General features: G+C 53.9%; 1 protein-coding gene and 1 long non-coding RNA gene across 2 annotated transcripts; both read left to right on the top strand.

Annotated features, from left to right (window-relative positions):
* The first annotated feature begins 65 nt into the window (after nt 1–65).
* Nucleotides 66–5,403, top strand: LOC138689211 (uncharacterized). The gene is made up of 3 exons (XR_011328048.1): nt 66–648; nt 1,394–1,545; nt 2,325–5,403. It is a non-coding gene; the product is annotated as an uncharacterized lncRNA (long non-coding RNA).
* Nucleotides 5,404–8,177: 2,774 nt separating this feature from the next.
* PPDPF (pancreatic progenitor cell differentiation and proliferation factor) lies at nt 8,178–11,395 on the top strand. The gene is made up of 5 exons (XM_069803138.1): nt 8,178–8,342; nt 9,541–9,630; nt 10,475–10,552; nt 10,721–10,817; nt 11,036–11,395. Exons 2-5 carry the CDS (start codon nt 9,576–9,578, stop codon nt 11,145–11,147), a joined length of 342 nt encoding a protein of 113 aa, XP_069659239.1. The 5' UTR covers nt 8,178–8,342; nt 9,541–9,575; the 3' UTR covers nt 11,148–11,395.
* Nucleotides 11,396–13,104: the final 1,709 nt, after the last annotated feature.

Here is a 13,104-nt window from a genome sequence, read left to right as displayed (position 1 = left end):
TAAATGGGGAGGAGGGGGAGGGATGGGGAGAAATGGAGGGTTGGGAGAAATGGGGAGGAGGGGGAGGGATGGGGGGGTGGAGGGGTGGGAGGGTGGGAGGTAGAGGTTGGAGGGAGGCAAGGGTGGAAGATAGAGGGGTGGGAGGGAGGTGGAAGGATAAAGGATGGAGAGATGCGAGAGGTGGAAGATGAAGGCAGGGGAGGGAGGTGGAGGGATGGCGGAGATGGGGAGGTTGGAGGCAGAGGGATGGGAGGAAGACGGAGGGGTAAGGGGAGATGGGAAGCAGGGCTTTTTGGAAGACAGGGGAAATGATGGCAGTGCTGGCCCAGGAGGAGTGGCGTAGATGGAGGCCAAGTGGGGCTTGGACCCCCTATGGCAGCCTGGGGCTGGAATCGGAAGGGGGCCCAGGGCCACCAAGTACCACAGCCCTTGCTCTGCCCCAGTGGGGCCAGTGGTGCAGAAGGGCTGTTTTCCCACGGGTGCTGGGAGGAGAAGGGTCCCTGCACGGCACACGGGGCAAACGCGTCCCTGGGCAGAGCCCCACAGGCGCTGACCCACATTTCTGCCTCGGTGGAAATGCATTAGCCCAGGAGCAAACAGCAAAGCAAGGGACAAATGGAGCAAAACAGATTCCTGCACCTGCAACACGTATGTTGGCTGCTCGAGAATCTGTGGTTTATTAACGTCATCCCGTTTAATGGGAGATGGGATTCAAGTCCCAGGGGAACAAGGAAACCGTACGTAACCTCCTTCGGTAATACCACGAAAATTTCTTTGCATAAAAAAAATGAATATGTAGTGGTCAGAATATTTATACCTGTGTCAGCTGTGCAATTACAAGGCTAATGCAAATTTTTCTGTGTCCCAAAGCCGAATATAGGTCAAAAGAAAGCTAATTTTGAATTAAGCTATGTAATAGTCCAGGCCAATTTTATGGCCTAGACCATCCTTCCAGTGAATTTAACAGCTAAATCAGGTACCCTTAGGTACTCTTATGAAGGTACTCTTACCTTCATAGACTAAGGGTTAAAAACTTACACATCATCTAGATTAAAATGTTACTAACCTCTCATTAATGCTTAAAGGGAGACTTTATTTTTTTATAAATGTTATAGTCCATTGGTATTTTCTTAGAAATATGATAGGAAAGATATCTTTTACTTTTATGCAGCATTCCTTGCGCAACATAAACACTGAGTGCCAGAAAAAATAAAAAGAAATTTCCAAGAGGAAGGCTCTAAGAGAGCATTTAAAGGCATTGACCCAGCCTTGGTTTGGGATAGGAGCAGCAGACTTACCCCAGGTCTGGATGTGCTGGGGATGGACACCAAGTGCGATAACGCGTGGGAGGGATGGGTATATAAATACCTTATTCTTTCTATCCATATTTTAGTGCTTTGCCAAGAAATAACCTCCCCTTTTTATACAAGGGCTGCAGGCAGCCTGGGATCTGCCTTCAGCCGGGCAGAGGCTGCATTTGCTAATGAAGACTTTAGTCTTTGTGGAGATGGAGTAAATCCCAGGTCCCTCTGCCACTTGGGCCAGGTGAGTGTGTGATGGAGCTCTCCTCTCTCCATTCCTTCTCCAGTAAAAAAGAATTTGAATTTTCACCCCTTTTCCCAGGCAGGGAAAAGAGAAACGGGCAGTGCAGTGTACTTTACTTCTGCAATGAAACAGAGCCTGATGGCCCATCGGACTATAAATAGTATGGGACATGAGTAGGAGAGAGGGCTGTCAGACCTGGCTAATCCCAGCTCGGTTAAGCCACTTTACGCCCAGCCTCCAAGAAGCTTAAAGCTACAGCTATATGCCCAGGTCCGGCCGGTGCCCAGAGAAAAGGATTTCACTGAACACGTGTGGTCCCTGTGGACCATCAAGCTCGATTGTCATGCCCAAGTAGAACCGTTTTCCCTCTTGGAAAATAGTGGCAATCTGTCCTTAAATGTTCAGCTATGTAAAATTGAAGAGACCTGAGCAGGCAAAATCTGAGGGCGGCTGAAGTTTAGCGCCTCGTCTCCATCCATCTGGCTTCAGATTCTGGTCCCAGCTGAAACAACTCCCGTTCATCCCATTTAGGCTTGATTCCCTCACCCCAAAAACCATCACCAAATGATTTGGGGTCACTCAAGAAAACTGACACCCCCCAAAAAAGGAAGGGCAGGCTGCATACATGCATTATAAGGTACCTCTTACCCCTGTCATCATCACCTCAACCCCATCCAGTCTCATAGCCCCCAGGTTAGGATCTGATGCTTTAAGCTGTGCTAAAATTTCCATTTGCCCAGACATAATAATTGAGTTTGTTGGGTTTTTTTTTCCCAAAGAGGCCCTGCATAGTGTGACTGGGAGAGTGAATAATCCGCAGTGCCGGTAATTTGTATGTATCTGGGATGCAAACACCCTAGGCTGCCTGCCTGAATTTGCCTTCACGCTGGGGGTGTTTCTTCCCGTGAGTAACGCGTTCAGCTAACTGAGCACTTGTGGTTTTGTTGCTATAATATGCATCAGGTCTTCTTTGAAGGTGGGGGTTTGGGCAGAGCAGACAGCAGCCACGAGGGATGCCTGCCCTGATGTCGCTGCAGAAACCCTGCTCTCACCAGGGAAAAATTGGGGCTGGACACAAGGAATGGCTATAAATTGCTATTTTCTTCCTTCTTCCCATGCAAAAAAATAGAGATATTTTCCCTGAAAGGAAGAAATGCCGGGCCTTATACTGGCCTCAGGCAACAGCCATTGCAAAAGCAGATCAGAGGCGTGTAGGGCAGTGGTTGTCCTCTATAGGGCAGCTTTATGGAAGGGGTGAATGCTTCTTGCTATGGTCAGGCTTCCAGCTCCTTCCACACCAGTTTTGGAGGCTTTGCAGAGGCTTTGCACCCAGATGTTTCAGCATTTACCATCTGCTGGAAGTGGACAAGCTCAAAACACCGAGACATTGGCCATCCTCTCCTCATCTATACAACATGCATCCCATGGCAATCCCCAGTGCCAGTGCCGGTGCATATAAAACAGGTATTCCCAGTCCAGTTAGGCCCCAGCTTAACAGGGGCTAAGACGGGATGGGATTCCCCGCTGCATCTCCCAGAGGTTTCTAGAGCATGTTTACGTGGGGTTGGCTTTGAGGTCAACTTTTCCGGGCCCCCACGTTGATGTGTCATGCCTCTTTCTGTGTGTTTGCCTGGCAGCACTCCTGGCCCAAGGCACCAAAACAGGGGAAGATTTCATGGAACCTTTAATGTGAGCAGGTTTTTCAGCTCGTGCTCATGCTGTAGACCTGGAGAGGGGAGATGAAGACAGAAATGATGGGACAGAAAGGCAGGGGAAGGAGGAGGAGGAGAGTATTTTGAGGTCCTGCACTCAGCACATGCTGCTGATACCTTTAAATTGGAGCCAGAGGTTTAAAAATAAACTTCAGAAGCGATAACAAGATGCCCAAGCCCTCCAGCCACCCAGCCAGCTGGGGACGGTGTCTGGTGTCATCCCTGATGGGACAGCAGTCTACCTTGTGCAGGGCAGGCTGCACTCAAGGACCCACCATCGTGCTCACACTGCTGGGACCTGCCCTCCGGGGTTTCGGTGTAGCCACAGCCATCGGGTGGTAGCAATGCTGAAGGGACAATGCTTAAGGACCTTTAAACCTGTCCCCATCCATCCTGGGCGTGGGTGGATGCTCTGCCAGAAACCTTTTTTCCACCAAACAGCTGAGTTATGGGGTTGAGATGGGAAACTCCCTCTGCCCTAGGGCTGCCACCTCTCCGAGCCCAGCAGAACCTCAGGGATTATAAGACACCCTTGGGTGCACATCCTCAGGTCAAACGCAGCAGCTACTTGCCGAAACTCAGATTTCCTCTGAAGATTTTAACTCCTGCATTGCTCTTCACCCTCCCCACTGTCACTTTAATATTGCTACTCTATTTCTTCCAGCTCTCCAAGATGCCACTGGCAGAGAAGAGGCTGTGGAAGGTAAAACTGCTCAATGTGAGCCGCTGTCCATCTGGGAAGCAGCCAGGATGAGCATTTCCACACTCTGAAATCTTTTTTAACACCAGGGGAGGAGAAAAACACCATTTTAAATGCATCTCTTCAGGGACACCCTGGCATTTCTGATGCCTGGATGTAGCATCTGCGGGGGCTGCGAGAAGCTGATCCTGTAAATCTCCCTGTGTGCCGAGGAGGGGACAGACCCTGATCTAGGTCAAGCCCAAGTGAGATAAGACACCTCTGCCCTGTGGTTTAATGCTGTTTGCAGGATGCTCGGTTGCTCCTGGACCACACTGATTTTACGGCAAGGGAGTCTGATGCTGTATCAAGCTACAACAGATTGATGTGTTTGTTTTGGCAGCCGTGCACATCTCCGAGTTAGGAAAAGCCTGCATTAATCCTGGGGATGGCTTTTCATATTAAACCACAGCCACTGAGCGAAAAGAGCCCTGGCTGCCCATATCTTCCGATCACTTTAGTGGAAGGGCTGTTAATGGAGATACCTGGCTAACAGCATAAGCTCTGGATGCATCCAGAGGGAGAAATAAGGATCAGGGAACTTAATGAGAAAATTTGTTGCTGAACCAACCCCCATCAAAGCCCACGGATTTATATTAGTGAGGAATTTGTTTGCATATGATGGTAGCGAAATTTCCCCCCAATCCCACGAAGGAGGTGCTGGTCTGAGAGTTTTCTGTAGAGAGAGGGATCCTGCTCAGCACCAGCTGATTTCTGCAAGATGATTTTCCAGTTTTTGCAGAGGAACAGATGGGCCAAAAGTCAGGAATTTGTGGGACCAAGTTCACCTAAAGCCTCTGGATTATAGCAAGCAGCGGTCCTCTGTCTTCACTGCTTTTTCCAAATTGGAGACATCCCTTTTGCATAGGCAAATCAGGCAGCTGGTGACTTTCTACCTAATTCTCTCCACAGTGTGCATATTTGCAGATCAGGCTCAGAATTTTAGGGGGGCCCTGATGCCAATTCCCCAAGCCTTTAAGGAAATCAGCCCTGGATGATTGGGTCACTTCGTTGCATATATCTCAAAAAGGCAGAACGTGATTTCCAGCTGACAGGTAAAATATGCTGCTTGAGGCCATTCTCCCCTTGCATTTCCAGGACATCCCCTTTTCCAGTTTAAACATGAGCAGGCAGGGGAAGATGCCCAGCCACAACACGACCATGGGTTTGGTTTCGCAGCCACCCTTGCTCTGACTTCTGTGAGGCTGCAAAAACCCTGGGCAGAGAGGAGAGGATGGCCCTAATGCAGTGTCTGGGGTGAACATTTTGGCTGTTTGTTATCCATAGGTGGCAGCAGCTGCCTGCGCTGGGCAGATACTGTCCGAATCCCAAACCTGGCACTGAGTAATACAGCTGGGCAAAGGCAGCCCAGGAGGAATAGGAAGGCAAAGCCTGAGCACAAGTCGTGCCTGCTCCCTTCTCAACAGAGGGAGAATTAAGCAAAACCCTCAGTGGTGCAGGATCAGGCCCTGTAGCACTACAGAGAGCTCAAGTCTGCATGACTGCTGTGCCGGGAGTGAGCGCTGCCTTCTTACCCGGGAGGAAAATATCTGCGTGCTAGGGCGCAAAGCGGTGGGCAAGAGGCTGCTGCATGATTTTCTCACCATTGACCAAATTCCTGAAGCCACTGGGATGTCACAACCCCAGAGGGAATCCGGCGGCAGCAGCATTAAACCTCATCGGCTGGGCATTGGGGTGCCCCATCGTCCCCAGCGCTAGCGAACACCCATCTGTGATGTCCCATGAGTGCTGGCAGAGTCCAGAGGCAGCAGCTCCTTCAGCTCCGCAGCCTTTGCTGGCTTCCAGATGTTTCTGCCCAGTACAAAACATGGCACGAAAGGCTATTTCCCAACGGCACACACAACCAGCAGGTAACGAAAGCCAGTTGCCAGCTGTAACATGGAGCCCAGGGAGCCAGATTGGGGGGGGGGGGAAAAAAAGGAAAACACAGAAACCTTGCTCAAAAGCAAGTGTAAGGAGAGTTGCAGTCAACTCAGAGGCTCTAATTAGAGGAAAATCGAAGAGAAAAATCTGTCCAAATCTTGTCATCTGCTTGCTTTTAAAACTGCTGATTCTTGATCAATACAAATGAAATGTATCTTCCTCTCCTCAACACACCCAGGACAGGCTTTGTCGTGGGAAACCAGACTGGATGCTCCATCAATCCCCCTGGCTGCGCTGTCCCACCGGCGCTGCTCCCGCTGCATCATTAAGGCAAAGCGGATTTGGCTTTGGGATGAAGAGCAGGGCAAGACAGGTTTTGCTGGAGACCGTCATTCATCCACGCGGGGAGATCGATCTCCCTTGAACCAGAGAAGCCCCGATTCATCCCCCATTGCTATGGGTGCAGCATCGTGGCCCCGGTGCTATCTGCTTAATGAGCTGATCCTTTAAAAAGCAGCCCCAAATGTGGGTGTAAGTGGTGTCACTGCACAAAGGGACTAGGAAGTGTTTGTTCATCTCTGCTCTATCATTAATTAAAGCAATTAGCCCACTCAGGCTCAGTGAGGTACAAAGGCATGCTGAACCTGCTGGGGAAAATATACTCCATTATAGGATATAATCTCTATATCGATATACTCTTATTGCTCTGTACATTATTGGAGGGACAGGGGATGCAGGAATACATCTCTCAGGAAGGATTTGAGGAGGAACCTGAGAAATGACACCGGCTTCACTAAAACAAAAGGGACTTTTCAGGTCTGAAGCACCCAATTTCTAGCCTTCCTATCTTTCCCTTTGGGGCCAAAAAATTCTCCCAAGCCTGTGCCCTAGAGCTCTCTGTGCTTTGCAGCTGGTGGGGCTGGGAGCGAATGTTCCGGGCAGGGCTGGCCTGCGCGTCCCAGGGACCCTGAAATCAAACCACTGATCAAACCTGACCATGAGGCACAAAAGCGAAGCCTAACGTTGGGCACGAAAACAACCCTGTGGCTGTTTAAACTGCCTGGTGGTATTTGTATATTCAAAGTCCATCACAGCTTTTAGCCAACTCCTGCCCTGGAAAGCACCGAGTCAGTATCATCAGTGGGGAAACTGAGGCATGGCTGGAGGAATGTGGTCCCGAGCTGGATCACACATGCTTTTGTGTTGGTCCTTAAACCTCGGGGGGTAGACTTTGAAAATAAACAATTTATTTATAGCTCTGTGGTGCCAAGGCTTTCCCCGAAGCTGTCCCGGATGATTTCCTGGGATGATGTGATGGCAGGAGTATTGCCTTGTTGCGTGGGCGAGGTGGGGGGATCTGGGGACATGGGTCACCCAGGGTGTCCCCGTGCTGGGGTGGGTGGGTGGGCTTGCCCCACCGAAAAACACAGCCCCAAGGGCATCTCAGCCCTTTTGCAGCCCCATGAGCTGCGTGGGGAGATCGATGTCCTCCTGGAGCGAGCCAGCCCTGCCTCCCCTGGAGCTGGCTGCTCGCCCCCGGTGCTTAACAAATCACTCCGGCTTAATAAGAAAAATCACAGGCTGGGGGAGGAATGAACCTTGCTGCAGGGTGAGTTTGCGCCAGAACCACCCCAGGCTGGGATACGGGCTCCCTCCTTTCTCCAAACCCTAATCACCCCCTAAAAATGCTCTTTCCCACAGCTGCAAGATTTTATTGGGAACCCTCAGCGGGCCACAGCAACCTGCTCTCAAGTATTGCTGGATTGGGGAGAGCGAATAAATGAATAACCCTTCAGCTATAGCAAATAGCCAACTGCCTTTGTGGAGACACCGCGAGGCTCTTGCGTCTCCCCGTGACGCTTACGTGTGGATTCCCTTTGTGTTCTCAACCGCATTTCCATCCCACACAGAAAGCAATTTTCTGGAAAGTTTCCGTTTTCCATAGGCATTGCCTTGGCTCTCCAGGACTCGGACCCCGCAGTACCAGTTTTTTAACTCTTCTCGCCCCAAATTCCGGGTGTTATTTGAACGTTACGTGGAGGGTTTGTGTGGCAGTTCGAGCGATTCCGAAGGACCCCTTCGCCCCTCGCCCCCCGGGGAACGCGGGACCCCGGAGCGCGGTGCTCGGCGCTGCGCACACCCTGCCCCGCCCCTCCCTCGCAGACCACGCCCCTCCCTCGCAGGCCCCGCCCCTCCCTCGCTGACCCCGCCCCTCAAGGAAAAAAGGAGGGGCGTTCCCGGCCACGCCCTCCTCATCTCGATTGGCGGTGAGCCCCGAGGAGGCGTGTCCAGAGGGGATATAAGGGCGGGGCGGGGGGCGGAGCCAGCAGCGCCGCGGCTCAGGCCGTGCGGTGCGGAGCGGAGCGGAGCGGAGCGGACGCTGCGTTCCCCGGGCGGCGCCGCCGCCGCCGAGCGGCCCTAGTGCCCGCCCGCCCGCCGGACCCCGCCGCTGCCCAGTCCAGGTAGTGCAGTCCCGGCGGGGAGAAACGGGGCGGCCCGTAGCAATTTGGGGTGGGATGGCGCGGGTTTGTTTTTTTTTGCTTTGAGAAGGGTGCACTGCAAGGCTGTGCCGAGTGACTTTGGGGTGAAACTTGGGGGAGACGGCTCCGTGCCTCAGTTTCCCCACTAAGGATTACTGTATTAACGGGGACGTGCATGCGTGGAGGACGTTCAGTAGCAGGATACCCAACAAGAGGGTGCAGCATTAGACCAGGAAAAAGCCTCCTCAGGAGCTGGGGAGGAGCTGGATGGCCGAGGGCAGGGGTGAGGACCCTGGGGTGCTGGCTGCCTCCCCCGCACCCGGCTCGCAGCCCAGGTCGGTGCTTTTGCTGTGCCGCCGGATGGCGATGGGGCTCGGTGTCCTCTTGCAGGCCCAGGGGACCGTGGCTTGTGGTGGCAAGAGGCACCTTTGGCTGTTTGAGCCTTTTTGGAGTTTGCTTGAAGAAGAAGGGATCAGGCCACGGGATGTGGGAAGAGTCAGCATCTTAGCAGGGGTGTGTGTTGTACCAGGAGGAGAAAAATAATTCCCCAAAATAATTGTGGGCCAGGGAGAGCAAATTTTCTTGCCCGTGCTGGAAGCAGACGTTGCAGGAGGAGGGATGTGTTGTGCATGATGGTGGCCCGCAGGTTTGCCCCCCCGGCTCGGGGGTGGCGGAGGCACTGCTGGGGACAGGCTGGGGCTGGAACCCCTTGCATGAAAATCCTCGGTATGTGCCCCAAGCTAAACACTCCTTTGCTACTTACGCAATCTCTGCCTGAGATTTCATAACTCCCAACTGTTGATACAATGAGGGGAATTGGATTTTTGCAAGGAAGCCAAGCACCCGCGTGGGGTTCGGGGAAGGTGCTGCGCAGACTCGCCAGGCCTGTGCTGTGTGCAGACAGTCGTTTTTGAGGGAATTATTTTGGCTTTGCACGTAGAGCTCTTGGCTCTACAGCTGCGGATTTAAACCACGTGTAGCACCACGAGCGCTAACCTCTGTACCCAGCGCAGTGCCACTGTGAGGTTATGCGTGTCAAATCTCTTGAGAAATCACACTGGTACCATTGAAACTCTTGCAGTTTTCTTGTGTATGGGCAAGGGTCAGGCCTGGGGCGGGTGGGGGCTGCGGGGGCCACGCTTCGTCCTCTCTGCGATGACAGCTGCCCCTTTGCTCACAGGTTTTAGAGCTGCACAAGAACCAAGATCGAGAACCATGGCATCCATCCCATCGAGCGGCTCGCTCATGGCGACGCACAACTACTACAGAAGTAAGGGCACGCGCTCGGGGCTGGGGTGGGCTCGGGGTGGTGGGCGAGCGGGTGGGATGCTCTGCCAGGCTGGAGGGGATATGGCTTCAGCAGAGATGAAGCTGAGCTCAGGTGTGAGCTTTCAGCTGAAGCCCCGTGAGAGCTGGCAGGGTCCTTGCTGGGGAAGGGGAGCAGCCAGCCGCCATCCCTCCTGCTGCTCAGACCCTCCTTTGGGCCACCCCTGCCCAGTTGTACCAGCTGGAGATAGGTCTTGCAAACTCCTTCACTTCTTATTAAGGTTGTAGATGAAGGGAGGTGATGGCCTCAAATGCATCTCGTGCTGTTGCTGTGGAAATGAGCTGCAAAACCAGCCTGGGCAATGGTAGCTACTGGTACCTCTCCAGGGGAGAGATTTTCTGGTTTAATGGATTGCCTAAACCAGAGGGAATTAAAGTGTTCCCCTTGAGCTGAAACTAGTAACAGGCTTCTAGCAGTTGGACTAAAACTGCGTGGATTATATGCAGGAATCTGCATCCTCTTGGCCTCGAGTTGTCTGCACAGGCCTCCCAAGTGTTGCATACAGATGCAAAGCCATTAAATAATGTCCTTGGGGTTGCAAGTGTTTTCCTTCAGAGGTGTTCAGGTGCTTTTCTGCTACCTGCTGTCGGCCAGTTTGTAATCTCAGCAGTATTCCCTTCCTAGTGTTTTTTATTGACTTGGCACTAAAGCTGGGCAAGTACTGGAGTGAGACAGTGATGAGACCGAGCCGTGTCGCTCCAGGGACGGCCACACCGAGCCCATGCTTTGCTTTTCGTGGCGCGACCGAGGGTCAGTGGTGGCTCTGATGGCCGTGATTTCTCCACAGGGCGCCTGAGCTCCACATCCAGCAACAGCTCCTGCGGCAGCTCGGAGTACTCCGGGGAGGTCATCCCCCACCCCCCGGGTAAGTGCTTGCCTGGCTCGGGGCCGCGGGAGGACTCTGCTCCTGGCCCCATCGCTCCAAATCTTACTGGAGGTGACCCAGCCTCTCCTATGGGATGAGACCGGGGTGGTAGCGGGATTGCCTGGGTTGCACTGACCCAGACTTTCCCCGGCACACGCTGTCCCCCAGGTCTGCCCAAGTCTGACCCCGGCCACTGGTGGGCCAGCTTCTTCTTCGGGAAGACGACTCACCCAGCCATGACAACTGTGTCGGAGTCCCCGGAGAGGTGAGTGCTTTCCTCGGATGAGATGACGCAGGCGAGCACCAGTGCAGCACCCAGGGCGGTTGGGGACATCCCTGCTGCGTCCCCCGAGGTGCATCCCGACCTGATGGGCGACGTCTTCGTGCCCAGGGCGCCCCGCTCCTTTGCTGCAAAAAATCAACGCAGAGCGACGGCGCAACGCCTCGGCGTTGGCCTGACCCCCTCTCTGCTCTGTCTTGCAGCTCGGGAACGCTGCGGGTGACAACGGGACCGATGGCGTGTGGCCTGGTTCCAGCCCCGGGAGCGGGACGGAGGCGTCACGCCAGCGAGCCCAGCTCCGGACCCTCGGCATGAGCGGGTCAGCGGCTGCTCCCCAGGCCGGCGGGCACAGCCCCTTCCCCCTGTAGAGTAGGCAGGCTGCTCCAAAGCAAAGGTGTTGCTTTGTAAGAAGAAAATGCAGCAAAAACCCCCCGTGATTCCCACACCAGCCTTTTTACTCTTTCTCAACGTAACTATGCCCTTTCTGCCCGGATGCAGTAACGTGTTTTATTTACCTTGTACTCGTACGATGGCAAATAATAAACTCGAGCAGCCTTTTAAAACGCTGGGGGTTGTTCTTCATCCGGGCTGGGAGGGCAGAGCGATGCTGCGGATGGTGGTGGGGCTCAACCAGGATGCGGTGCAGCCTCTGACCGCAGCAGCAGGGTCTGGTGACTCTTGATGGCACGGTCGTGTCAGCGTGACTCCCCGGGATGTGTGTGGTTTGCATGTGAGCAAGATCCGGCTGGGCTGTGGTGATGCTGCAAATGTTTTTCCCCCACCCTTTCCTCCTAACTTGGCTGCACAGCCTGTCCCTGCTGGCACTGAACTTGTTTTTCTCCCCAAGCCCATTGCTGCCCTGCCCTGCTCCAGTGCCTCGTGGGGTAGGAGTGAGCACCTGGCTCTGGTCGGGGCTGGGGGAAGGATTTAAGTGCAGAGTGAGCCTTCCATAACGAAGGGAGAGAGAAGGCTCGCTCAGGGCTTGCATTTTGTGGGTCTGATATCAGGCTGGAGCTCACGGTGGGGATGGCAGCTCAGGGGGGTGCATGGGGCTGGGCAGTCCTGGAGCCCAGCTGGCCCACGTGCCGTACTGCCCTAAGTGGAGTTTTGGCAGATTTTTGCCTTGAATTAGTCAACTTAGCTGTTTGGCCCTTCTGCGATCAGCCTGATTGATAGCTGGGGTGTGCTGCTTGATAAAGCACTGAGAAAACAAGAGCCTGCAGCCGCCTGCATGCAAGGGGGCAAGGTCCCCGTTCCTGCTGGAGGCAAACAAAACCCTGGCAAGGGTGGATTTAAAGGTGCCAAATCTTCCTGCTCTGCTCTGCTTTCAGCCCCAGCACAAGATACGGGACAGTCCTTGTGTGCGTGAGGAGCTGGGGGCCACGGGACCCCCTGAGCGGTGACTTTGTACCGCTGCATCCCGTACGGGCAGGGCTGAAGGGTAAAGCTGTGTTCAGGCAGCTCCCTGAACTGTTCTGCTTTTTGTCCGTGCTACAGAGGCATCCAGGGTCGTTTCCAGCTTTGCTCCTTGTTTCTGGTAGGGAAAAGCATTGCATAAGCTTTGCCCTGAGTTCTACCTCTCCTTGTCCTTGGGGCAGAGGGTCTGTGTCCCCCCTGTAGCACTGGGGCAGCACTGGGACCTCCGCTCCCCCCCTGTGTAGCTATGTGCATCCAAAAGGAATGGCTGTGGGGGGGTTTCCCAGGGCCAGCAGCCTTGGGCTCATGGTTTGGACCCCTGTGGGTGACCTCTCTGTCCACGGTGGTACATCACCCCATGACTGATCTGATCTGACTTCCAGCTGGGCAGCAAACTGCTGGGGGGGGGGCTGCACCTATGTGCATGTGGCTGTTTATGGCAGGAGGCACGTGGCAGCTTTTAAACGTCACAAAACACAGGAAGATTGAGGAAAAAAAAAAAAATCCCTTCTGAGTAAGACAAGATGAGGCGTGCGGTCTGGCTGGTTTGCTGGGAAGAGTGGCTATGGCACTGACTCATACCAGCAAGCGCTGCTTCGGGGTCTTCCCATGCCCTGGCAAAGCCCTTTGGCTGCTGCTCACCCCAGGGATGCTTCAGGGGAGTAGCAGGGTCTCATCTGCTGCTGGTTCCCAGCAGAAGCCCCAGATTTTGGAGAAACGTTTTTTTTCCAAGCCTGCAGCCTCAGAGGCTGCAGATTAAAGTGTGGACGCACAAAGGTAAAGTCAATATTGCCGTATTTGCTTGTTGGTCTCGTGATCGGGGAGGGTCAAACCCAGCAACTGTCCCCAGGCACCC

The sequence above is a fragment of the Haliaeetus albicilla genome, chromosome 2 (genome assembly GCF_947461875.1).
Source record: "Haliaeetus albicilla chromosome 2, bHalAlb1.1, whole genome shotgun sequence".
Taxonomy (NCBI): domain Eukaryota; kingdom Metazoa; phylum Chordata; class Aves; order Accipitriformes; family Accipitridae; genus Haliaeetus; species Haliaeetus albicilla.
The sequence above is the reverse complement of the archived record's forward strand: the minus strand, read 5'-3'. Positions and strand labels throughout refer to the sequence as shown.